A 27,500-nucleotide genomic window follows, 5' to 3' on the forward strand; every position below is an offset into this window, starting at 1 on the left:
TTGTCCAAAACAGTGGTAATGACGTGGCACGGACTGCCCAGGGAGGTGGTGCAGTCACCATCTCCAGAGATATTCAAGAACCATGGAGATGTGGCACTGAAGGACGTGGTCAGTGGGCACGGTGGGGATGGGCTGATGCTTGGACTTGATGGTCTTACTGGTCTTTTCCAACCTTGATGATTACGATTCTGTGAGTCTTTGGCCACCTTCACATAAAACCGGCATGTTCTTACGTTCAGTCTGAATTTAGTGGCTTTTAATTGCTTCTCGGCCTCTTGCACCTGCTGTAGGGAACCTGCTTGAGGAAGGGTCGGACTCGATGATCCCCAGAGGTCCTTTGCATCTCTGTGATTTCATCATGGGGCACCCTGAAAAGACCCGCAGGCATGCCTTAGCGGTGGGACGCGTTTTTCATCCTCTTAGCCTCACGGAAGTCAGAAGTTCCCCCGTGAACCTCAGAGGAGCCCTTTCGTCCATAAAACGGCACGCTTTGGGATGACCCTCAGCCCTAGCAACGGTCGCTGAGAGGCGGGGCGGGGCGGGGCGGGGCCGCGCCTCCGTGCCTCCGTGCCACGCCTCCCGGCCGCCTACAAGCCCCATGGTGCCGCGGGGCGGCGGCGCGTGACGGCGGGAGGAGGGGTGGGGGGCTCCGTCTCTCCCCTGCCGCGTCCCCTGCCCGGGCTCGGCAGACGCCATGTTGGCTTGAGGCGAAGATGACAGGGGGCGGCTGTGGGCCGGCATCGCGCTGAGCGGAGGCTTTTCCTCGGCTCGCGGCGCGACCAGGCAGCGCCGCTAAAGCTCGAGGGGAGGGGGCGAGCCTGCCGTGCCGGCGGGGGTAGGGGGAGGAGGGAACGAGGGCGGGCTGAAGAGAAGGAGGAGGAGGAGGCGGCGATGAGAGTTGAGGTTGCGGGAGGCGACAGCCGCTGAACGGCCCCGCCAAGCCCCGGAGCCGCAGGGCCGTCCCCGCCGGAGCCTGTTGCATGCGGCAGCCCGCCTAGGGGAGGCCCGAGCCCGGCGTCCTCCCCCGGGCCCCGCCGGCCCCAGGGCAGCGAGTCGGGCCGGCAGCGCGGCGCTTAATGAGGAGGTGACGGCCGCCCCATTATCCGTGAATCACCCCGTCGTTATTCGCCGGGAAGGAAGAGAGCGAGGGGGGAAAAGCCGCGCGCAGCCCATGTCGCGGCGCAGTGCTGCCCGCCCCGCCTGGCACCGCCGCTGACGGAGCCGCCGCCCCCGGCGCAGCCCTCGGCCCGGAGCTCCGCAGGGCCCCGCCGCCCCACGCCGGCCTCGGGCCGGGGATCTCTGCTCGCTGCTGCTCGTTCTGCTTTCAAAGTTGGTGTTAAAGCGTCAGAGGGATATCAAGATGTCCAGCAGCGTTCCGGCTGACATGGTGAGTGCCGCGCTCCTTCCTTCGTGCCGTTGTCGTGGAATAGCATTTACTGGGGCCCCTTTTGGCAGGGAACGTGGAAAGAAGAGGGGCGTGGGAAGACGAGAGAGAAATCCCGGCTGCCCGCTGGAGGACCCAGCGGGTCCCGGCGGTTCCGCGGCGCCGGGCTCGGAACGGGGCTCAGCGGGCGGAGGGGCCCCGAGCTGGGGAACAGAAAAGCGAAGCCGAGCCCGCAGGGTTCCTGCCTCTGCTCGTTGTGTTGGTTTTTTTTTTTTTTCTTTTTTTTTTTTTCCTCCTAAACCTGTTCGCGTTTCGTCTCAGCCGCCTGCTTCACGCAAACTTCGCTAGTTCCTTCCCGACGCTGTCTTCTGACGCTGGTGTGAAGTTAATCTCCCTTACGTGATGCCAGGTCAGGAGCAGAAAGAGAAATCCCCGTGCGCTGTTTGCCCAGGGAGAGCGTTTGTGCACCCGCTGCAGCCTGGACGTTTCTCAAGGGCACTCCTGGTGCTCCCGATGGCGGACTGCCGCCAGCCTGCGCGGTGCTGTGACGGAGGGATGGCGGAACTCTGCCCGTTCAGAGGGCTCTGCCGGTGGTGTGCCCGCATATCGTAAAATAGTTAAGGTTAAAAAAGACCACCGAGATCACCTTGTCCAACCATCATTTCCGTACATCGCTCAGTTGAGGGGGAACGGAATGTCACGGCTGTGACTGGATAGCTTGCTCCTTATTATTGCAGCAGAATATTTTCTTTTATCCCCATGTGGTAGTTCACATTTATCGGCACTCAATCTGAAAGCAGTGAGCTCTTCTGTGCTTTTTCTTTTATTGAGGGTGAAATTCTGTTCTGTGAGCATAACCTGCAGTGGTGGTAATAGGAAGACGGAGCCTTGTTTCAGCTCATAGTCCATGTGTAGGATAAATAGGCTGTTGAAGTAATGGCATTGTCTGGTTGCTTCATGTCATTGTTTCCTTCACAGCTTTTCTACCGCAGCCCAAAGGAGTGAATTTTGTCAAGAGAGCAGGAACAGTGCAATACAACCACAGTACTGAGCTTTCCCAGCCCCTCCCTCCCCAAGCACTAAAAATATATTTTGCCTTTTGGGAAGAAATATAGGGAGTGTTCTCATCACTGAGTTTCAACTCTCTCAGCTGTTTATTTTCCTTCATCTCTTGCTAGGGGCTCCCTGTCCGTGCTCTGAGCCCCTTCCCCACTTCCACATGTCAGCATCTTATGGCCCGGCTGCAGCCCCTGCCCAGCTTGGAGCTGGGTGCTCAGCTCTCAGAGCAGCTAGAGGAGCTCTTGGCTGTGTCATGGAGTGCTGATTTCCTCTCAGCCCGGCCTCAGTGTGTGGCACCCCTCTGTCCTGGGGGCCGGGATGCACCTTTCATATGCAAGGACTCCATTTTATGATGATACACGCATCTTGAGAGGAGAAAAAATAGTTAGCTTCTATTAAAACTGTTTCTTCCTGTCATTATGATGTAATGAGGATAGTGATGTGTAGGCCTGGAGATGCTCTGTTTCTTCAGGTCAGGAAGAAGCTTGTTATCCATAGCAATGTTTAAATATTGAGTCATTACAAAGACATTTGAATGAAGATGTCACCAGTGTCAGTATAATTTAACCAAGTGAACAGGCATATTCTGATCTGTCTTAGGATCACTCTGTTCAGTTGCTGCGTTTTTAGCTGCAGTTTCCCTCATCAAGTTCAAAGTGCTGTAGAAATTAAGATGACTAAATGCAGTCAGTAACTTAATATATAATTTGTAGAAAGAGCACTTGAAAACTCATTTTCAGTCCCCCCTTTTTTTTTTTTTTTTTTTTTTTTAAAATCACTGTCCTCCTTATTTCAAAGGAACCTGTTCAGGAGAGAAAATGGTATTGTTATTTGATTGCTTTTTAAAGAGAAGCACTTGCAGGCTGTCACCTTGCTTATGTATGTTTTTATTTACTTGTATGATTTTGCAGTTTGCATTTCTCTTTATCCACCCACTCTGTAATTTGCATTAAAAAAAAAAAAAACAAAACAACACAACATTCTTCTGTAGGAGATGGCATCATTGTGGTGGGGTGTTGTATTATGAAGGCTCTGTCACGTTTACTAAATCTGCTATGAATTACTTAAGTATTGTTATAATTATGTTTCAAAGTATCAGATGCATGAACTAACCCTCTCATAATAATAATAAAGCTATTGTAATTGATGCTTCTTAAAATGTGGTCTTCCTGTCCTACCTTTGAAATGCTGAGGATCTGCTGTACATAAATTCCTTCAGTAAGCTTTGTGCTCGTGTGTAGATGTAGTTTGATCCAGCCTTTTCTTCTATGATGCTTGGTTGACTTCTTTCCAGAATTACAGCAGATTGTACCTGCTTACCATTTCAGCATCACTTCTCAAATAATTAACATAGCATTTTATCATTTGCATTCCACTAATAAACTGGCTGGTGACACACTGCATTCCGGACATCGTAAGTTTGTGTTGCATTATTCCTTAGGAATACACTCTACTTAAAGGCTAAAACTCTACTCCTGGAATGAGATCTGCTGCCATTGCCCTCTATATTTGTGTAGTTTCATTAACTTAATGAGGACTAGACATGTATGGAGTAGTCTTTGAACACCGTACTGCATTTCTAGTCTTAACTCCCCCCATAATTACTGGTGACTGTGGTGGCAGCAGGGCATCTTTGAACATGTTGAATAATTTCATCAGATAACCTATTGTTGCCGTTTGGTAGCAGCTACAGTTTGAGGGACTGATAGTGGAACTGCTTCCAAGTTGCATTTTCTTTCCTACTAGTGAAGCATTGTGAGGTGCTTTATGGACTTGAAGCCAATGACTTTTTTTTATTTTTTAAGATGACAAGAAGAAAATAGCTTGCTATTAGTTTAAAAACCGTAGCCAACCATATCAAAACAAACTCTTAAAAATAAAATGAAACCCAACAAACCACAGCATGACAACACACTGAAAACCACCACCAATTAGGTTCAGTCCAGAAGTTCTTACTCAGTTGAGTATCTATTTCTTAGGCATTATCAGAAGAATTTGGGAAGCTGAATCTCCTTTTTATGTTCCTACGATTCTTCCCCTTATGTGCATAATTCTTCAGGGGCTTTGGAACATTGCAGAAATGGCTTCATATGACTGGAAAGCATTGTGCTGTCTGCTGTTTCCTTCATTGGTGCATTTTCGTTAGGTACAAAAAGGCTCTGCCAGCTTTTTCTTCCCGGGCTGCTCTTTGTGTGCCCTCTGGGATATCAAATTCCAAATTCTTTTTGGATTTGAGTGGTAATCAAGAGTAATGCATTTGGCTGATGGTGAGGATTTGTTTTTTTGGTGTGTGGTTTTGTTTTTTTTTTTTTTGGATGTGGCATTAGATAAATCCTCAAGAGTTGATAAACTTGAGTGTTTTCAGTTGTATTACTTGTACCTACTGAATCTGTATGCTGAACTTAAGAGATGGTGGTGGTGCATGGGAGATTATTAACAAAACAATGTTTGGTGTTTGCAGATATGCAAGAAAATGAGGTTTGTGGTCTGAAATCCTTGTGTACAGTGTTAGAAGAGGGCAGTAAGTGAAGGAAGACTGTATGCATGTTGTTCTGGAGGTTTAGTGCAGAATGGTGATGATTAGCTTAGTGTATAGTATGTGTAACATCCATAATCCATTTCAGTGATGGCTAAGAGGAAAAGGATGGGTATGCAAACGTCTGGTCCCACAGCACTAGGGGCATCTCTGCATCTTTGAATAAGGTTCAGGCAGGAGAGGCTTAAAGGGGTACCTGGTTGAATGTCAACTGAATTTTAATGTCCCTCATCCAGCCTAAACAGTTCTCTAAGAAAAGTGTCCTTATAATATGCTTGGAACACAGAACATGCTTGGCACACTCATAGCACTGTGGTGGATTGGAGCAAAATATGAGAAAGGAGTCACATAACAGTTCTGTTGGAATTGTTTTTTCTTCAGCAGATGCATTTCCTTTGTTGTGAAAATTGCAGAGCTTGAAGAAGCTCCTTCCTGGCTCCATGTGGGATGAGCCAGCCGTGGTGGTAAAAGGCAGGGTTTGTTGTAACAGGAGGCACATTCTCTGTTACCTAGGGTAGCACCAGGGATACACTTGCCAGAGCTTGATACTGAATCTGTGTATTAGGAGTATCTTTCTGTAGGATTTTTATTTTTTCCTTTCTCCCCTTTCTTTTGTTCCACAGAGAAAAGAAAGTCTTACCTATGGATCTAACAGCAGCACAAAAATCACTTTGGTAGTGACTGTTTATATACAGGACACTAACGGAAACTCCATGGCATTCTAATATATTCAACACACTCCAGAACAGTGACTGTATGTCCTTAATTGATTCAGGCAGAGGCAGCTGTAACTTGTGGATGGGACAGTGGGTGTTGCTTGTGCAGCACTGTAAGTTAGGCTGGCTGAGCAAATCGTTCTTTCTTGCTCACCCTTCACCCTTGTTGACCTTGATACCTGACTTTTTTCACTCCAGTTTTGTTCTCTAACTCCATGAAATAGGAGAGGGAATAGGTACTGAAGGACATTCAGCTCCTCCCCTGTTGGGAGCACAGGGCAGCCAGCAGTGACTGCTGGCAGGGACCAGCAGGATGGAAAGACAAAAACTAAATGCCGAGTGTCTGACTGTAGCAAAATGATCACCTCTACAGCAGAGACATTGAACTGTGCACATTAAAAACAAATTGCCAGACTTATCTGAGGAATACAGACAGAACAGGACTAGAAGGGGATGAGTGGCGGCTCTAAGGAATTGGTGCCAACTTCAGGTGCCTCGGTGCTTGTGCTGCTGATTGCATGGATCTAAACTTAACTTTTCCCCATCAGCATTTTATTTTAGACCATTCCAGGCCCATTTCTCTCTTCCTCGTCTTGGCTTGAGGCTGTATAGAAGGTGAGCTTGCCTGAATACAGCCTGTACAGCAGACCGAGTAGGCAGAGCTTCATGAGAATGTCTACGAAGTGACAAAAGATGGACTTCTCTATTTTTAATGTGGGATTCTTTCTTAGGATAACTTCCATGAGTGTTGAAAGTCCTGGTCACGGTCTATGCAGTCGAAGGGCTTTGTTTTATACTTCTGGTCGGTCACTGTTGTTTCTGAGCAAAAGTCAGAATGTCAACTTTTGATGTCCCACATGTGCTTATGCAATAGGGAAAAGAACGGAGAGCTCAGTTCTGACTCAGCCTCTGAGTGCTACTCTACTTTGCAGGAATCCAGAAATATCTGGATTGTGACTAATCATTCTTGTGGTTTTATGCAGAAGAGATAGTACGGCTTATTTCAATCTTTGCTCTGTGTAGGTCTGGATCTTCTGACTTGGTTCTTTCTCATTCGAAGTACAGTGAAAGGCAGAGCTGCTGATCAGTCCTCTTTTCAGTATTGTCTGTTTGCAGTTAACTGAGCCTGCTAAAGTAGCAAGCCTTCCCTGCCACAATTTTGCATGCATAAACTTCAGCTCATGATAATTATTAAAGGACTCTGACTGAGTGCAATGCTTTCATTTTAGAAGCTGCTGGAAATGAGCAGAATGTCAATGAGGAATTGTAATGTCGCTGTTCTCACGTCAAGTCTAAACTTTAGGGCCCCAAGTCTTCATTGGGTTTAGCCTCATTCAAAGATCTGGCTTTAGAAGTTCATTTATTGTTTAAAAGATACCCTATAAACTCAGCTAGAAGGACAGCCTTCAGAACTTCTTGAAAAATGATCCCTTCATCGCTTTATTGGGAATATATCCAGACAAATACAATTTGACAGATGGAAGGAAAAACTAGTGGAAGAGAAGAATGAAGAATCAACAGCCTGCAACAATTATAAATAAATAAATGGAGGCATCAGCTGAGATTCTGCAGATAGCTTTATGCAGTTCAGTACGATAGCTCTTGTATCTGAAAGGAAATATGTGGGAGGTGGGGGAAAAGTTGCTAAATGGGCTTTCTGAAAGCGTACAGGAGGTCTTTTTATTTTTGAATGCAACATTTAAAGAAAAGGTGAAGACATTCGGACTTGTGGGTCTGCTGGGCCTCGGCAATAGAGTTGTGTGGAAACATTTCAGCATTGTTGCATGTGAGCATTGCTGCGTGTTTGTGGAAATGCAGTGTTTTGCAGCGCTGGCTGCGATGGTGTGGCTCCTCCGCAGAGGCAAAATGAGTTGCTGCTGGTAAATCATCCACAGTTTGCATTGAGACTCTGCACATATGTTGAAATCCGACTTAAAAATGTAGTGTGTATTTTCCACCACCAGGAACTTATTCAGCCAAATCCCCATTGTGCTGCACAGTTGTGGCGTTACCGTCAGTGTCTTGTGAGTTTTTTTTTCTACTTTCTGGTAAAGAAATCTGAGAATAGCTTGCCAGTGGCACATTACACTTGTGTGGGTTTAAGTGTTTTTGTTAGTTTGCTGGTTTAACTTAAATTTTTGTGTGTGATTCAGTTTAGAATTAAAAGGAAACATTGTGGCAGAGTTCAGCTGAGATTTTATTCCATAATACTGTTGTTTTGGAGACAGAAATAAGCAGGAAACTCCATGAGTTTTCTTTATCCCATACAAATCAGGAGAGTAAAAACGTACATTTCTGGTTTTGTTTTGCCAGAGTTCTTCCACCATGAAAGGAAGTGGATAGCTTAGTGGGACGTGGGTAGCAAACAGCACAGGGATGCCATCTGCAAGTGCCGGTGTTGGTGGCTTCCTGCCATGGTGGTTACACTTTCTCATTGATGACTGGCACACGTTGCTGTTTAGGCCCATCTCATTTTTGTCAGTGGCTCTGACTGATGCTGAGAAGCAAAGGTGGTCTTATCCTGGAGCGTGCTGCAGTCCAGGATCTGGACTTTAATCTGTCAGACTTTTGGCAGTTTCTTTGGATTGGTTGGATGGGGCCATGGGCAGCCTGCTCTAGTATTAAATGTGGAGGTTGGTGGTCCTGTCTGTGGCAGGGGGGCCATGTTGGAGATGCATGGTCCTTGAGGTCCCTTCCAACCCAAGCCATTCTGTGATTCTGATTTAAAAATAAACACATATACTTGTTTATTGTTCATAAAGTGGGGTCCTGAGCTCTTGTGAAAGCTTTTCCATGGCCTTTGTAATGCAATATTAATTGATGGAAGTTTAGTACCAATCTCAAAATAAGCATGAGGAAATGGGTTTCTTTTTCAGTCTCTGAAAGAAAAAAAATAAAGTGTCTAATCTCAAAAAATAATCGTACTTCAAAGTCTTGTATTGCATTGGTTGGTATCTCTGCAGTGGAGTTATGGTATGGTAACGTTTTGTGGTCTGGCAGAGATCCACATCACCATAATCTGTTTCTGATGTTTAGCATATACCCCAGATAGGACTGCTTAGTCTATCTCTGGAATCTGACAAGTTTTTAATACAGGGAAATAAGAGAATAGTGATAAAATAGAGAAGTTCAGTGTTAATCAAAAGTCTTTCTTATCTGGGGCTATGAATTTAAGATTGCCTCTTTAAAGGTAGATTAGAGTCAGCCTACATGGGAATGTATGTGGCATATTCTAGTAAGCCTCAGGAAAGTTATTTTAAACTATACTGCTATAACATAACTATTCTGAAAGAGCTCTTTTTTGGTATTTCTTTTAAGATAAGGTCCTGTCAAATGTTCTTTGGACATGCTTATCTCTACTATACTGCGAGTGGCGGACTAGAAGGGTGTGGAAGTTTTTTTTTTAAAGTCTGAAATAACTGATTAGCATGGGCAGCCTCACAAGGACCGGAATGAAGTTAATTCTTGGAGTGGTGCTCTGTGCTTGTAGATGACGTGTGGCACGTTGCTTAGGGCATGCCAAATCTGAATAGCTCTGCCATTTTGGCTGTGAATGAACACACTTGTAGTTGGGGCAAACAAGTTGGTAATAACACTTGTGGGGTGTGATAATGAAAGCTTAGCTCGTTCTTGAACTCGGTTTATGGATCTGCAATGGAAATAGATATTATTGGATTTGCATGTTTGAGCGCTTTATACTTACAGCAGTCTTTGGCAATGAACTTGAAATGTTCAGTAAGCTTTGTTAAAAGATTTTAATGAAGGAGGGGGAGGAGAATCCCCTGTTTGCTATTCCTATGTGATTCATAACAGTGAAATCAACCTAAAAATCACACACAGTTATTAGCTGTTGCTAGCTGTATTATAGCACGTAAGTGGCGATGCGGGTGCAGTGTGTTACTTTTATGAAAAAAATGTGTACATTTATGAGAAAAATTAAATAAGCTGTTGGCCCAATGGAATGGTGATCTTCTGGTATGAAGGCTTCCCAAGTTTCCTCTTGCTTTCACGCTGGGCTGCACTGCCCTGCAGCAGGTAGGGCTAGCAGGGATGGAGCATCATGTGTGTGCCATGGCTGCCTGCATGGGTTGCGCTGCCAATAAACCTGGTGAGCATGGCAGGAATGCAGGATCAGTGCGTTGGCCCTTCGTGTGAACAGCTGTGGAGGTGCACTGCTTTTCCTGGTACACAAATGATACAGTAATATTGCTCTGAAGCGTGCTAGTTTGTCTGGTCAGGAGCCCCATGCTCACAAGGTGAGGTTTGCAAGGCATGGAACCTTAGGCCATAAAAATGTGAACTTTGACTCAAGCATTCAAAGGTTTTGTACCAAAGTATGCTGTAATATATATTCCTTGTGCTGCCAGTTTCTAAGAAGGGCTATTTTAAAGACCTGTGTTATACTTAAAGATGTGTTAAGTATTTTTATGGGAATTTCTGCTAGTTCACTTCAATGTAAATTACTGAGGAAGAGAAACATTTTTCCAAAATACACTAGTGAGTATTTCTAGCTGTCTAGACACTAAGAGCAAAGCTTTAAGATGCAGTATGTCAGATCCTGGCACCAAGAGAACAGCTTGTTACTGAGAAATTTGACTTAGTCTTAAGGATCTCATTTTCTAACAGCAAAATGACTAGAAGTTCTTATTAAACAAACTGCAATAGCGTTTGATTTCTGTCTGCTTAATTGCTTCTGGCCAGTATAGTTTCATAAGAATTGGGGTTTCATACAAATCTGGAAATGAGGATTTTATTTGATTGATTTCTAAGTATGTATGGTTGGAATTATTTGGTAGTTTAAAATTGTAGTGGGTGGAATACTAGGTAAACTCTAAGCGTGGTTGTATGAGGGGCCATGAGAAGGTGGCAGAGGGTATTTGCTGACTCGTTTTAGCTTGCAGGTTGTTGGCTGAATTGTGTTTCTTCTTGCGAAGGAGGCTAGCCTGTGATATCAATTTCAGAAGCCTCAACAGAAAGCTTAAAGCATGCACTTCTGGGCTGAGCTCTCACTGCTTACCTCAGCAAGGGTGCTGGGGCTTCCTTGTACATTCTGCTTCTGATGGGTGTGAAAATGAGCTGTGTGTGTACCCATTTCTTCATGCAGGGAAATCCCTAAGGAGGGCTGCAATGGGGGTGCAGAACACTTCATAGAATCATGGAATCACTGTGGTTGGAAAAGACCTCCAAGGTCATCCAGTCCAGCTGTCCACCTGTTGCCAGTACTTCCCACTAAACCATGTTCCTCAGTACCAAATCCGAGCATTTCTTGAACACCTTCAGGGACAGTGACTCCACCACCTCCCAGGGCAGCCCATTGCAGCCCCTGACCACTCTTTCAGAGAAACATCCAATCTGAATCTCCCTGATGCAACTTGAGGCCATTTGCTGTTGTATCACGCCCACTTTGCCACAGTCTCCTTTCAGGCAGTTGTAGAGAGCAATGATGATGGCTCTCTTGAGCCTTCCCTTCCTCCCTGTGTTCCAGCATGGTGCTGGGCTTGGTGCTGCCATACATACTTAGAGCAGGAGGCAAGCAGGACTCAGAAAGACCTCAGTGATGAGGCTGGAATTTTTGATGAGGTTGGGCTTTTCCCAAAGTAAGTGCCATGGCTGCATTTTTCCCTCAGTTGGCTATAAATGGTGTAAAATGTCTCTTCAGAGGCAGGCGCTGCTAAGCTGAGGTTGCCTTTTTTGTATCCATCTGTGTGTTAAGCAAATAGTATGGCAAAATATACATAATGAACTGAGTATGGTGCATCTACTGCTGTGTTATTTACGGCATACGTGAAAAACTGACTTTGAGGGAACTATTAGACAGAAGCATTCAGAAATAAAAAGGATCAAGATAGTGAGAGCAGTGTGGTGTTGCTTAGCTGCCCACTGGCTGCTAAACCACCATGTTTAACTATTTTTTGTCTTGTTGCATCAGCTCTGTTCTTGTTAAGTCTCTTATCCAGAGGCACGTGAGGTTTTTCTATCACGATACGCCTTCCTTATCCAGCACTTACTTGTCATTCAAAGACTGGACCACTGCCTCTTTGAACTGCTCAAACCTCATTTAGAAGAGGTCTTAATTCACCATGAGTCTTCCTGTGATACCAGTCTCTTTAACAAGTACTTCAGAAAATTGCCTTCATTTCTGAAAGATCTGTTTAAAACCTGAGGTGATCTTAAGAGAAAAGAACAAATCCACAGCAGTTTCCTGTGTTCAAGGATGTGGGGATTTAGTTTTATGCTTAAGTTCTCTCCTGAGTTCTCTTAACTTTTTTTAGTAAACAAATTGTAGGAAAGGTAACCAGCCTTATCCAAGGGGAACGGAATGATTATCAGTCAGTGCCTTTATCTGCAGACGTGCTGGTTGGTGCTTGCTTTTTTTTTTTTCCTTTAACTGGGTTTGAAATTTGCCAAAGTGAATAATTAAGAGTGCTGAGTAATACCAGATAAGGTGGAGCGAAGGTAGATAGTTTCCTGCCTTTGTAAGTTGGTTCTGTTGCTGCACATCAGTCCTGACTTTGATGCCTTAAAGTGGAAGGTCATGTATTTTATTTATAATGAACATGTGGTTAGGAGATAATTTTGTTTCTGTTATCTTCTGCCAAAAAAGAGAAACTTGTTTTGTTATATCTTCTTGTTGTCAGCATATAGACATGAGGCCCAGAGGGAAATAAATTACTGGGGAGATCATTTAGGTTTTTGGTCTCTTCTGCCACCAATAGTATAGTTTTGAAGTTTTTCTCTTTACTAAGTGCTGTTCTGCAGGAGATGGAGGAGACAGATAATGCCAAAATAAACCCAGCATTTTCTGCAGTCTTTTTGCATTGAATAATAGTTTTTCTTTCAGAAAATCAGATGACAACACGTTCCAAAAAATGTGGTACAGTTTTCAGGAAGAACCGTATCTATTTGTTGTGGTTGTTTGAAATTTAATATGCAGAAGAAATGTATCCAGAATCTTAAAATACAGCAGCACTGTTTTTTGTTCAGTCTGACTTTTGGGTGAAGGCAGCAGTTGTTAGCTGTGCTCTACTGGGAGCTGTATTGGCCAACCCTACAGTGTCCCTGGGGCTGCTGGGAGAGGGAAGAGAAAGTCTTCTGAGTCGTTTCAAAATAGTTCTGGCCAGGTTTCTGGAAAAGATGGCACTTGTTTTTTTTATTGTAGGCATTTTGAACTGCTGTAGTAGCTTGCAAGAGGGTGGTGGTAGCAGCTGAAAGGAGCACAGGGAGAGGCCAAATCATGGTTACACAACCATCTAGCGATGAGCGTACAGGCAGTGCGTGTAGTGGTGTCAGAGCATTTGGGAATATGAGCAGTAATTTGCCATACAAGCATATAGGGAGCAGCAAACTGTCAAGGAGTTAGCATGATTTTTCTCATACCGCATAGGTTTGTACTCTTAAGTAATTAAATTCTATTATGTGAAGTTTTTAATGGATGTAGGGCATGCTCAGTGGCAAGTTTTCTCATGGCCATCCTTACCCCTGTCTCTGTATGCCAAACGCAAACATACCCAAACCCATCCCTTAATTAGTATTTGTATGTTTGGTATTGGTCCTCAATAGAGGTAGAAAAGCACTGTGCATTACTCTGGGTGGAAAAATGAGATGTATGTATACATATCACACCTTTTGGCAAAGTTGAATCTTGCATTTCTGAATCGAGTTCTAAAGCTGGAAACTTCCCAAGACTTAAGTTGCCTCAATGTGGCTTTTAGTGCCATTTAGCATGTGCTGATGGCCCGGGGTGTCTGCATGGCAGACTGCTCCCATGAGTGATATCAGTGTCCTTCTGGAGGAGCAGCTGCAGCACATAGAGGGGAGATACTTCCCAAGACATGAAGACAGCACCAGAGGTTTGTGTTTGGGTAATTTGTTTGAGCTGTTGGGGCTCTGCAAAGTCCCATTTGCAGTATTTTCATATTGTTTGTTTGGTATGCTGCCTTTTCTTAGCTTAAATTTATTAAGTTGTACTTCAGAAATGTTAAATGTTTTCATTTACAGTAAATCACAGTTTGACGCAGTTGATTTCCTACAGAAAGCTTCAGCATCTATGTTTGTGAATAGTGCAGCAGAAAGGAAGGTTTCTTGTAGTCAACCCACATTTCCTTCCTTTTAACAGAGAAGAATTTCTCCTAATTACAGCTCCATGGAAACATGGGTAGCTGCAGGTGTGCTGTGCCTGTCATGGCCAAGTAGGTACTGTGTGATAGCAGATGTAAGGCCAAGTGAGATCCTGTCGGAGTGTTACGTACAACCTGTTGGAAAAAAAAAAATTGGAAGCTGAGACAAGTTAATAAGGTGAGTTTAGAAGTAATTCGTCCACTGAGAACTTGCACACAGCCAGATGAGGTCAGAAAATCATCCCAAGTCCTTGAAAATGCCCTATCCTACCAGCTTTGTAACTTGTGGTATTAAATTGGACTTGAACGGGCTATGCTAAATATCACAAGCAGGAGTGCAGTGTATTTCTGGTGCATTACGATTACACTTGTGTAGCAGAAGGGAAGAATACTGCCCATATGTTCTCTTTTAAAGATACTGAAGTTTTTGTAATGAAATTTCACAAAGAAGTTCAGCTTGGTTTTGTTTTACTAGGTTAAAAGAAAGAAGCATACTCTTTGGAGCTTGACAGACCTCTCTTGACATTTGGCCTGAAATGTTTGCAGGGTACTTCATATTCTCAGAGCAGAAACAAATGAGCAGGCTGAGAATTTATGCGTACGTAATTAAATAATGAAGATTCTTTGGCATTAAATAACAAACTTCCTTGTATTCATACCGTATCACTTCTCTGGCGAGATTTCTATCATACACCAGAGTAAATATCATTCCTCGTACTTGAGAAGTGTATTTCTTTTTTGGAGTGCAGCTTCTGATAGCTGACTTAGAGCGCAAAGACTTCATCCAAGTGTATTTCATTTTTCTGCTTTACTCTTTGCCCTCTACAATTTTTGAGATGTTTTATTTTGGTTTTTAAAGAAACCTTATGGTAGAAGCCTAATGATCATACGTAAAGCCTTTCCAGCATAAACTGTTGTAAAAGGAAAGAATTGCCATGATTGTCTCAAAATATAACATATATTTCTCTGGGTGCTTAAGGCCATATCTTATTTGCAGCAACGCAAATAATGAAATTGAAAAATGTCTGGAGGAATTTCATGTGGAGGAATCTTTATATAGCACCTATCTATACAGGCATCTATCTAAATATAGTCTCCATCCATATGACAAGACTAATCTCTGCATTTGGGCTGTTGGCAGACCTCTTTTGGATGGCTAGATTTCATTACTGAGAGATCAATCAAAAATTAGCAAATTAGACTTGCTATATTGGGAGCTCTGGAAATAATACTTGACTTAAAGAGTCAGAAGACTTTATCATTTTTAAGTATGAAGCATTTATACTATTCCTCTGTAAGGTTCAGCATGCAGTAGGTGTGGGAAGCAGTGCTGTACATGCTTCCTTATGTCTAGAAGACCAAAGCAGAGGTGGCAGCCTGCAGCTATGTTCTTTCCTTCAACTCCATCCCTTTTCTGCTGTGTTACATGGGCTGTTACACCTCTAATACGGCTTCTATCTGTGGATGAGTGTATCACGGTGGTTGAATGCAGGCAGTTTATTCCAAAGACTCCTATTGTTCAAACTAAGCTGAAAACGATCTGTGGGATAAAGCTGTGACCTAGTTCCAGATTTCCAGGCTTTGGAAAGTATTATTTTGCCAAACCCGTGCATGTGTATTTCTTTAATTCCTTTCCTCATTTTTGAAGATTGATTAATTACTTATTTTTAGTTGATGGCTCACATGTTCTGTGAATAGAGTGGGCACGATATGCTATTCAATGTTAATTTTGAGGGTTTCATTTTTGTGAGAGGGGAATTTTTCACCCACTGTGATGTTAGAAAAGTTCAGCCTGCCCAGCCCATGTGCTGGCTCTCAGCAAAGTACCCTGCATGCTTCTAGCATCAGCGCTCTGCATATACGAGGAAAATTCTGTGCCTGATCTGTAACGATGGCTGTTTGCTTTTTATAAATTTAGTGAGGTTTTCTGCTTTCTTTAATGATGGCGGAAGCTTGATAAGGGAGCAAATTTAATATTAAAATCTATCGATACTACAAACGTTGAAGCTAGGAATGAAGAGTTTCAATTACATTCTGTGTTTTGCTTTGCTTCTAACTTGGTACAGTGGGGCTGGGCCCTGGGTGTACCGTAGGCTGGCCTCAGCCTGGGTTCAATTTCTATTTGTTTATTTGTTTTGGTGGCATTAAACATGTTGGTAACAGTTTCAAGGACTGACAGGAGTTCATTTGCAAATTCACATAAAAATACTAATTCAGAATGATGTGAGAAGAAAGCTTTCTGTCAGCAGGGAATTCTTACAGACATATTATCATATAGGTTATAAGGGTGTTTTTTTTGTTTGTTTGTTTGTTTTTTCCTTAATTCCAATACAGAGGTTGAGGAGGTTTTATTTAAAAAATCCTGCTATGTGCTTTTCTCAAGTCACTGTGCTATTTGCCCACCTCTGGCTGGTCAAATAGTGATGAAAACTACATAAGAGCTGGTGAAGTGAAAGCTGCTTGAGGCTGTGACATGGCTGGATTTGGGGCTGGGGCTGTGGAGCTGGCTGTGGTGCTTTGGAAGCCAGCCCAGCTGTCAGCAGCCCCTGTTCCTTCCTGCCCTGGGTCCCTGCTGGTGCTGAGCAGTGTGGGAGGGCTCCCCCACGCCGTGTCTTGCTTCAAAGTGGCAGCTCAGCATCAGTACCTTTAGGAGGATGTAGGTTGTCACAAAAAGTGGTTTTCCAAAGCGAAGGTCGTGTTGGATGTTGTGCCTGAGAGACACAGCTTCTGCAAGGTTTTTGTGTGTTTTCAAATGTTGCTGCATCTTGTTGTAAGTAGCTCTGAATAATTGTATGGTTCTGGTTCAGGTGATGGAAAATAGTGAGGACTTTCAGATGCGGAATGGTTTGACTTGGAACAGACCTTTAAAGGCCATCTAGTCCAACTTGCCTGCAATGAACAGCGACAACCTATAGCTAGATCAGGTTGCTCAGAGCCCCGTCCAGCCTGACCTCGAGCCTGGCCAGGGACAGGGCATCTACCACCTCTCTGGAAACCTGTGCCAGTGCCTCACCACTCATAGCAAAAAAAAGCCAAACCAAAACAAAAAAACTTATATCTAGTCTAAATCTCCCCTCTTTTCGTTTGAAACCATTTCCCCTTATCCTATCACAACCGAACCTGCTAAAGAGTCTGTCCCCTTCTTTCTTACAGCCCTCCTTCAGATACTGAAAGGCCGCTCTTAGGTCACCTTAGAGCCTTCTCTTCCCCAGGCTGAACAGCCCCAGCTCTCTCAGCCTGTCCTCACAGGGATGTGTTCCATCCCTTGGCTCATTTTTGTGGCCCTTCTCTGGATGCACTCCAACAGCTCCATGTCTCCCCTGTACTGAGGACTCCACATCTGCATGCAGTACTCCAGGTGAGGCCTCACAGCACAGAGCAGAGGGGCAGGATCACTCCCTTGCCCTGCTGGCTTTGGGTGCAGCCCAGGATACTGCACAGCTTGTTTGTCACATTGAGTATGAAACAGAAAACAGTTTGTCAGTATCTTGCAAGGCTTTGGAAAGTGCTGAAGAGGGCTTTGTTGCTGACACAGGTCCCTTTGCTCTTCTTAACAGCATGTGAAAAAAACAACATTGTTTTATAAAGTGGTAGAAGAGAATTATAATTATTTGAAACAGACTCCTTCCCCTCAGCACTCTGATGTGAAACGAGGGTAATGGAATGATACTCATATTTTCTCTGTAAAAATTGGGTATGCTAGCATGGCACTACCTGCCAGTGGGACATGTATAGAATCCAGCTTTCTGGGTATCTCAATGAGAGGAGGGTAGAACTTCTGTTGCTAACATTTATTTTTTTCCCTCCCCCGATTATCAGTATCATGCTCGTGTCTTGGATGTTTGGGTCGCAGTACAAGGAAGTAATTGTGAAACTTCCCATTTTTCTGAGCATGGAGAATTTTTATCTCAGATGTTAGAAAAGTAGATTAAGATGTAATCTGTAGGAGCATGATGCTTACTCTAAACTTCAGTATATATACCACATGCTTAGCTTTGTTTAATTTGAGAAATATTAGAAGTCTTTTTAATATTGTATCTGTTTAGTTAAAAAACTATATTCAGAGTGAAGCAGAGACCAATTTCGTAACTTGCACCACCATCTGTTAAATGCACGAGGAGCTTATTTTTTTTCTGGATGAGCTTTAGCCAGCTGTCCATTTTGCACTGCTGCCTGGATGGAGGCATGCATTTAAGAATAACACAGTAGGCTTTCTGTGAGTCGACACAAAAGCTTTTTTTCTAATCTGACTCCTTTAGCTTGTCTGACACTTCCCCGCATCTATTCTTGCTGAGGACTGTATTACTGTTGCACTCCTTTCCTCTAGTTCACGCTCTCATCTTCTCCCACTTAGGCTGGAGCTTCTGCTCAACACAAGACATGTGCTCTCAGTGAGCGTGCAGCGAGGCGTGCGGATGTATTTGCTAGCTGCAACCCAAAGCCCACCCTAATCCTATTGACATCTAACCCAAGCAGCATTTAGTTAATCTGTCTGGTATTCTTCTTACTTTGTCTGACCCGGTGAGATGATACAGCTTTTTGTGACTTCATTTTCTCTTAGATGAGTGTTTTTGGATGGTAATGGCACACTTGTGGAGTTTACTGAAATCTTCCCTTTTGAGATGTTGTCTTTATGATAAATAAGACAACCTCAAAATTGCTGCTAGGTTGCGCTGGTAGATTGTAGTATTGTGTTGCTATTATGACTAATTGTATTTCACATAAGGGCTACTTAAGTAAAAATTTGTTATTTACCAGAATCTGGGAAGATAATCGCTGCAGGTCAGTTAATCATTCTATTTTGCTGTTCAGTCTACAGCAAAATAAACTGTGTTCAGGAAAAAAAACATAAATAGAAAATTGATTAAAATTAGAATCCAGTTCTTTGTTGACTACAATTTAGAGCTGGATTTGAAATGTAATTTTAGAAATTCATCTTTCTGACTTCCACAGGAGTTTTGTTCATTTAAGCATTATTAAAGCAATTTAGAATATTTTTAACCCTAGCAGAGATCGGGAAACTACCCAAAGCAATGCCTTGCATTTTCTGATTTGGCTTTCCATCAGATACCTTCTGGGCTGCTGCTGAGCATTCCCACTTAGAATGGCAAATCTCCTTTTGTAGGCTCTCCACATTGGGTCAGCTTGAGACTGCTAGGCTGGCAAAGGATTTGGCATCACTTCATGTGGGAATCTGTCTGTTTATTCTTCCTCACAGAGTTAGCAAGAGGTGTCTGTGCCTCTTAAAAGCATGTATCCTCTGAATTCAGTGTCGTGTGGGAGCACTCATGCCTGTCCTCATCCTGTTCAGCTTTGTTATTCAGCCGTCTCTGACCAGCAGCACTGCGGTTCTCTGCAGCTTGATGGACTGGTGTTTGACAGTGGCTCCGAAGCATAGACAAGCATGTGAAATGGGAACAAGAATTTGAAGCTACTGTATGGAAGACAGCTGTGATACTGATCAAGCTATAGCATCAAAATAGTCAAAATGCTTGCTCTTAGATCTGTGTATCAGTTGGATAAACTGCACTTGAATTAATCACATCCAGCTTCAGCTGTTTGTATATGGTGTGCTTTGGCTTAACTTTATTGGCCCAACTCACCAGAGGCTTACTGTAGGAAGATCAAGGAACTCAAATCTATGCTTTTAAAATCTCCTTTGCCCCAGCTGCTATCTTCAAAGTGTCATTGGAAGCTTTGTAGCTGAAACCTGGCTATATTGTGTTATTGCAGGAGAGCCCATTTGTATGTTCCTGGAGAGTCTGCAGCCAAGGCAAACTTAGATGCCTTCATTCAAACATTTTAATGAACCGGTGGAAAAAATGCTCTATACACTCATTTTTTCCCTCTTCTTTTTTGCTGTGTAGTCATTATGTGAAGACATGACTAGCCATGCAACGCTTGCCCTTCCAAGGCCGTGTTTCCACCATGTTCTTATAGCAGGGTTTAGCTATTGGTCATACTGGCAAGAAAAGAATCAGTCATTGGCTGATTTGGAGAAGTAATCTGCTAGGAATTCTCCCAGAGCTTTTCTGTGTCCAGGCTGAAACTATTCATCCAATAATACAGTCACTAGATCTCATCTCGGAAGCAAGGAGAATCTGGGATTGTCCATTTTGTCAATAGCTTGCAGTCACAGTTTAGATGTACCAGAAAATGTGCACTTTCTCCATCAGCAAGACAAGCTGGCTGAATGCTGGAGATCCACATGTGCTTGGATTTATGTAACCACTGATGTACTGAGACAATACTGATGTCCAAGTAGGGCAGTAACAATGAGCATGGCTTAAAGGATTAACTGCTTGTCAGGCATAACAGAAGTACTCTTTTTGCTTTGTTTCATAAATCAGATATTAATAGTAAAAGGCATGTGAATACCTCAATGGTGTTCATTTTAAAATAATTGTTGCTGTTTTGAATTTCAGCTGGAATTGTATAACCAACAGGATAATTAAGGAAATAAAGCTGTTTAATCTTAATGCCTTTTTGGTGCAGTGTCGATGCATAAATGTAGCAGTTGGTCCTTTCTCACATTCCTGGTGCCACGTTTATCAGATATTTGTCCCCCTACCAGTGCCACTTTATGGAGGGGTGGGAGAAACATGGAAAAATCTGTAGCAATAAAAATACTTTGGTCTGCCTGAGGATGTGAGTATTAATGTACATGGGCAGTGTGGGGTGTGACAGGGAGGGCATTGGACATGCTCACCTATTCCTGTAAATATTTTGTTTCTATGTATTCCTATAGCTCATCAGTTATAGTAGTGTGATAATGACAGAAACTAAGGCAGAGTTAAGGATTTCTCCTTTTTGACTCTTGGAATGTCAGAAAATTTGTGAGTCAGTAGTGGCTGTACATGGATATAGTTTTCTACCTGCAAATTATTTTTTTATAACTTACATTGGACTTGGTGGTGGAGCTGCTAAATGTGGCTGTTGAAGGTCTACACAGTTGAGTGGTGTGCATGGAATGCATTTAATACAAATGATCATCAGATGTCATCAAGAAAATCCATATTTATAGATGACAGAGTCTGAGAGCAATTTACAGAATCACAGAATTGCAGGGGTTGGAAGGGACCTCAAGAGATTGAATCCAACCCCCTTGCGAAGGCAGGAACCCTACAGCAGGTCTCACAGGTAGGTGTTCAGACAGGTCTTGAGTACCTCCATAGGAGGCTGTATGGACTCTGTGTACTGTGTAAGGGACCTCTGGAGGTCCTGTGCCCCAAAGCAGAGCAAGCTACCAGAGCAGCTCAAAGTAACCACTGGGTTACCTGGGCCTTACCTGCTGGAGTTCTGTGTGTCTTGTATGCTGTCCCATTGCCTCCTGGGGCAACCTGTGGCAGTGCATAAACCATGAGTTCATCTGTATGTGCAGGCAGAATTTCCCTTGCTGCAATCTAAGAGTATTAGAATGTTTCGTAATGCTGATAAACCAAGAGCTCTGAATAAGAACTTCCAACCAAAGTACTTCAGGATTCCTTATGTTTTAAGGTCTGTAAGTAATTAAATGTTTTGTAATTCTTCAAGCAAGTTTGTCTGGGAATAGTAGTTTGAGGAGCTACCTGTGAAATTTTTTAATGTAATCTAGCATTTCTGCGTTCTACTGTAGATGGAACACTTTTGATTGCGTATACATTCACTGGGAGACTTGGCTTAGCTGGACAATATCTTTTTCTTTGTATTATGTCTTAGTTTTTTGGGTTTTTTAAGTTAAGAAGCACTTAAATAGCAAGGCACTTCAGTTAAAATGCTCAGTAAAGACAGAAAATAATTCTCCCAAAATGCAAAATAACCTCTTGTATGCGTGGAGCTTTAGATAGGGGTAAATGATGAGAACTTCATAAGGCAAAAATAATAAGAAAGGGCAGGGTTTTTTCCTCTTGTTTTTGATGCTCATAGCAGGAAAAAGGTAGTTTAATAAGACTTGGGTAATGTTATGTTCTTCCTTTCATCTTCTTGGGTCAGAAGTTAACCTTTTATTCCTTTTGTATGTATTAACCTGTGTATTGTGAACTTGTATATAGTCTGTTTAATGAGTTTCTGTTGGTGTTGTTCCAAACATTATGTTGAGCACTGAGGCTCATGAAAGGAGCTGAAAAAAAGGAAAAGGTGTAGACACCATCAAAATGTCTTATATTTAAGAAGTTCAACTTCTGTTTCAGTTCTCTAAACCATTAGGCTGTCTGTTTGATAAACTTCTGAGAATAGATATTACAAGGTTGGTTTTCATCTCTGAATTATGCATCTTAGCAGAGTTTAGTAATAATTGCTAGAAAGGAATAAGATCTGGAACGAATATCTGTGTTCTGCTTTAGTTACAGAAGAGGGAAGGGTCATCTGTGAGTGGTTTTGTCTCTGGCTGGGTGAACATTGGCTTGTGCTTCATGTTGGATGCTTCACTTGAGTGGCCAAGCTGTCTCTGGACCTCACTATTGTTGTCAAATAAGGAATCTTGTATTTAAATATCTGTTCTTTGATTTTTATCAAACAACTGAAGGTTTCTGATATGTGATAAAACACAGCTAGCATTCTCTGGTTTCATTTGCCAAGGTCAGGCACTGTGTCCCATGCTTCTCACATACAGATGATGTCACATTAAATATACAGTACCAACATCTGTGTGCTATCAGTGTCATTCTTGTGGCAGGTTGTGAAATTACCAAGTAGTATTTCAGATGATTTGACGGCATTTTAGGTGATATTCTTACTAAGAACTGCTTGCATGTGTCCTTTTTGCTTTGCTGTTCCAGTACTAAGTGTGAGCATGTGGTGAGTGAATAAAGAAAAGCCACTCATGTAGGATTTACATATCAAGGGAACGTGAATGACTGCCTGTAACCAGTGACTTTTTTGATCTTTGTGGATTTACAGAAAAAATCATCCATGCCTATTGCTCAAAGGTAGAATTTCTGTACTGGAAATAAAGAATTATGAAGCACAGAAACCATCTATAAAGCTTTATAGATATAATAAGGAGTTTGAGTAGCATTCTGGGAAAGTAAAGCTTTGGAAATTCTGCATTTTAATGAGAATGGTACCATATATTCTTTCAAATAGAAGCCATGAGAAGGGAAGGTCATGCTGATTTAATGCATTTGCAAAATGGCCTTTTAGTAATTTTGATAATCCCAGGAGGAAATGATTGGAGAAAACATAAACACTTGCAAACTCCAAATCATTTTCTGAGTGGGTATTTATTCCCTGCAATGTTTCTTTCTAAACAGATCCAAGTCACGACTTCTTAAATTTACATTTAATTTCCCATGCCAAGAGATAATTATGAGAAAAAGGAGAATAATTTTTAGGCAGTTTTATATGTGAACAATTGACAAAATTCTGATAAAAAATGCCTTTCTTCCTTGTAGTTTTGCCTGCCCTTTGAATCCTAAGATCCATGGGCCAGCTATGGGAAAAGCTGTTTTAATTCAGCTGTTGTGAAGACTGTCATGTGGTGAGAGAGAAACAGAGGTGTTTGTGTTGTTTTTTGATTTATTTATTAGGTAATGATGGAGATTCTGTTGATTACCATAGCCCACAGTGCCAGGTGGAAACTGCTGTGCTCCTTGCCAAGCTGCTGCATCTTCCTTTTAATGAGCTTCCTTCATCAGGGCTTCTCCCAAGATCTGCTGAGTGCAAGGATGTTCTGTGCCAGTAATGAGGAGTGTGAGGAGATGATCCATGAGAGCACTTTGGTTAAACAGGGGGCTTCTGGCTTAGGACTTTTCCTATACCCTTCTGATGCAGGAGATACAGTAGTCCACTGGTGCGAGGAGAAGGCACCTGCATAGCCTGGGCTGGAGCACTGACACTGCCAGAAAGGGCTGAGGGAGCTGAGCTTGGTCAGCCTGGAGAAAAGGTGGCTTTGGAGACACCTAATGCCAGCCCCAGCAATGTAATTGCACTTACAAGGAAGTCATCTGGACGATAGGCCAAGGCTCTTTACTGAAATAAAAAGGTGGGAGGAAAGAAGGAACTTCGATATAAGAGATAAATTACTGTAACAGTAGCTGGTGGCATTATAGATTCATAGAATCATAGAATCACTAAGGTTGGAAAAGACCTAAAAGATCACCCAGTCCAACCGTTCACCTATTCCCAATAGCTCCTACTAAACCATGTCCCTCAACACAACATCCAGTCTTTCCTTGAACACCCCCAGGCTCGGTGACTCCACCACCTCCCTGGGCAGTCCATTCCAGTGCCTGACCACCCTTTCTGAAAAGTAATACTTCCTCATGTCCAGCCTGAATCTCCCCTGCCGTAGCTTGAAACCATTCCCCCATTATGTTCTTGCATTCATTATATATAATTTTTTTAACCCTTTTGTAAACTTGCAACACACTTCTAGCGTTCTGATTTACTTTATTTTGTTGCTTATTGGAGAAATCATGTAGTCACAAGTAAATGAAAGTTTTCTTTTGCTGACTCATTGTGAAACCACCCCCCTCCTCTGCACTACTTCTGTGAGGGTATGTATTTTATCCTTATTGGCGAGCCAGCAGAATATGCTGGGAAGTCAAGATGCCTGATAAATTTGGCACATTCTTAAGTTGAAAGAAGTTACCTTGAGATAATCTTCAATGTAATGTAGGTTGGGTGAAATTTAAAAGCATACTGTAATATTTCAAGTAGAAAATAAGATATAAGGAACATAAGTGCAGAAACGAGGTGTTTTAGTTAATTGATCTACATTGAGACTGAACCTGGATGACTTCCCTCTTCTTGTATCCAGATGGTTTGCCATATTTTATTTCTGGAAACCCACCTTAACAGAGATGCTGCCTTTTTGTGCTGCCTTCCATCTGTAGTTGCTTCTCTTGGAACATATTTAATCTTTCCCTTGAAACTTGTTAATTTATCCTAAGAAGTTGTATCAGCACAGTGAAAGACAAGCATTGTTTCCTTAAATCATAGGATCATAGAATGGCCTGGGTTGAAAAGGACCACAATGCTCATCTAGTTCCAACCCCCTGCTATGTGCAGGGTCACCAACCGGCAGACCAGGCTGCCCAGAGCCACATCCAGCCTGGCCTTGAATGCCTCCAGGGAGGGGGCATCCACAGCCTCCTTAGGCAACCTGTTCCGGTGCGTCACCATTCTCTGTGTGAAAAACTTCCTCCTGATATCTAACCTAAAAGATGGAAATTTTGTTCTGTAACCTGTTGTTTCCTATTAAGTCTTTGTCCTGCAGTTAGCAACTAAAGATAATGTAAAACTTTTGTTCTTCCTTCTATGCCTTTTCAAGCCTGTAAATCTTTGAGAGAAATGTTCTTTTCAGCTGCAACTTATATCTTTGTCCAGCACTCACTAAATAGCACACTTGTTACTAACCTCTAAATGAGACAGATGTCTCACTATTGGTTATAGATTTGGAACCCGACATGGTCATTAATAACAGCTTTGAGATGATAACAGATTTGAGGTATCTATCCTATTATTTTCTCCTGTTCCTTCTGCAGCATCTTTATTGCATCCTCCTTTAATGACTCATTAGCTCCTTTTCACTCACGGCTTCCTTGCAGAGATTTCCCAACACCATCCTTGATGCTTTCCTCAGTCACGTTTGTGTATGTGTTCCTGCTCCATCACTCTCTGCTGCGACCTTGCCAAACTTTTCCTTGGGCACAGACAGGGAAATCCACAGCCAGCTTTGTGAAAACCTCTTTAGTTCAGGCCTGTCCCCTGGTCCAGCTCAAATCTCACTTCTTCTTTGATGTGTTTTTGTGTAGCCAAAGCCCTGTTTCCCTTTTGTAGGGCAGCATCAGTTTCCTGACCATCATTTGGGCCTGTCATCTGAGTGCCAATTTTGAGTGGATGCAATTGAAAGGCCTTAATGAGATTTTTATCTAAAGCCCTGCAATTTCTTCTTTCAGAACAACGCTGAGCAACTTTGGTTTTCTTTGCTTGTTTCTTCAGCTCAAGCTCTCCAAGTTCTTGTCTCATCATTTAGTTACTGCTGCATTCTTTTCTCTGGCCCCTTTTATGTGTTCCCAGAATGATCTGCAAAGATATAAATGGAATGCTGGTATTCTTAATATATCCATTCACTGTCTCCTTTCCTAGTTCATGGAAAGATTGGTTACCCTTGTGTCATGCTGGCAGCTGCTCCTGCATGTGCACTTAATGATGCAGTGTGTACATTTAACCTTTATCCTCTGCTGCCATTCTTTTCAGAAAGAATACTGGGTATGACAGCTGCAAAATTAACATTGTTCACTTTTTTTTTCCTCCTGATTTTTTTTCTGTGATATTTGCAAGAAAACTAACAACACATGGGTGATGTTCTAAGATCATTGGTTGTAATAATAGGCAGCAGTGCTATCTTTTTGTGGTTTATCTGTAGGGTGTTTTTATTTCCTTGTTGGCCTTGAGTTACAAGGACAATTTCTTTGTTCTGTCAGACAAACCTAACTGTGTTAGACTTGGATTTCTGGTAAGGAAAACTTGGCCAGCTTCTGTCTGGTTGCAGAGGTTAGAAAGATAATCAAGGCTGTCTTGAAATTGTAAAATGGGTGTGAATCATGAAAACCGTGGTGAGCAGCTGCTCACAGCAGCAGCGAAAATGGAGAGGACAGGAGTTGGAAAGGAAAATGTAAGTTTGTGTTGTGCATTATGTTTAAACGGAGCTACCTGCAGGAGAAATGAATTGTCAGGTATGTAGGAGACTAAATTGGAGGAAAGTGCTTCAATGTATAATGCCAGATAAATGTACGAACACAAGTGAGTCACCCAGCACTGGGTGCTGGAAAGTGGGAAATATTGCTGAAAGAGGAAGTTAGAAAAGAAATAAGGACAGTGATAGGAAGCTGAAGAGCTGGGAGAGGTGGGGAGGGCGAAGTGCAAGCAGCATCTCTGCAACTGGGAGAAGACAAGGGATTAAGTGGGGCTGTCGGAGTGCTGCATTAGCAGTTCTTGTTCACTTTTTGGAAATAATTAATTTCTTGCTTCCTGACCAATCACTAGACAGTATATAGGAGGGCAATGTGATAAGTTTTCTGGTGATTTGTACTGTTTTATTCCCAAGGGAACGAGAACTTACCCACCTAGAAAAAAACCAAAGATAATGGTATGGGATGATTCATGAAGGAATCTGATTTGCAAAGCTCCTGTGAAGGTTGACTCAGTTCTGTGTGCATCTCTGTATTGTGGTGGATAGGTTCTTGAGTTATTTTCACTCCTTTATAGAGTTTGCATCTGATTAACTGTCAGTTGAAATAGACAGAGATGTTTCCCAATGAATTATTTGGAAACCTCTCAGATAAAGTGCCATCTGCAAAGAGAAATTTGTGAAGCTCCTCTTCAGGTGCAGTTCTTCTAAGAAGAATTCAAAGATGCATTCAGCATTTTCTAACATTTGCCAAGTTGTAAATAGATGGACTTACCTCCTGATCTAGAAGGCTAAGCATCCATTACCTGCAGAAGTTGAACACGTGGCTTATCATATGGGCCTTATCACTGGATCTCTTAGTTTATTTCTCTTGATCCAATTGTTTAGAACTCATTAAATCTGAATCTTTCTAACTAAAACACGTGAAAATTCATCTCCTTTTTCTTCATCTGCTCATGCTCCAGAAAGAGGCTATTTTGTTCAGGTCCCGTTTGACAAAGCGGGTGCTATTTTAAGTGAGAAGCCCTGTAGGAAATGTCAGCTGTGGCAGTAAGAAGTCTGAATATTGAGTGTG

The 27,500-nt window shown here is 42.6% G+C and overlaps 1 protein-coding gene across 1 annotated transcript in view; it reads left to right on the forward strand.

Annotated features, from left to right (window-relative positions):
* Positions 1-1,225: 1,225 nt before the first annotated feature.
* Positions 1,226-27,500, forward strand: part of UBL3 (ubiquitin like 3) — a 55,768-nt gene continuing 29,493 nt past the window's right edge. Inside the window, exon 1 of the mRNA XM_048933740.1 lies at positions 1,226-1,387. Coding sequence (XP_048789697.1) covers positions 1,361-1,387 — 27 coding nt within the window. The 5' untranslated portion in view covers positions 1,226-1,360. The remainder of the gene's footprint in view (positions 1,388-27,500) is intronic.

Source organism: Lagopus muta, chromosome 1 (genome assembly GCF_023343835.1).
Source record: "Lagopus muta isolate bLagMut1 chromosome 1, bLagMut1 primary, whole genome shotgun sequence".
NCBI lineage: Eukaryota > Metazoa > Chordata > Aves > Galliformes > Phasianidae > Lagopus > Lagopus muta.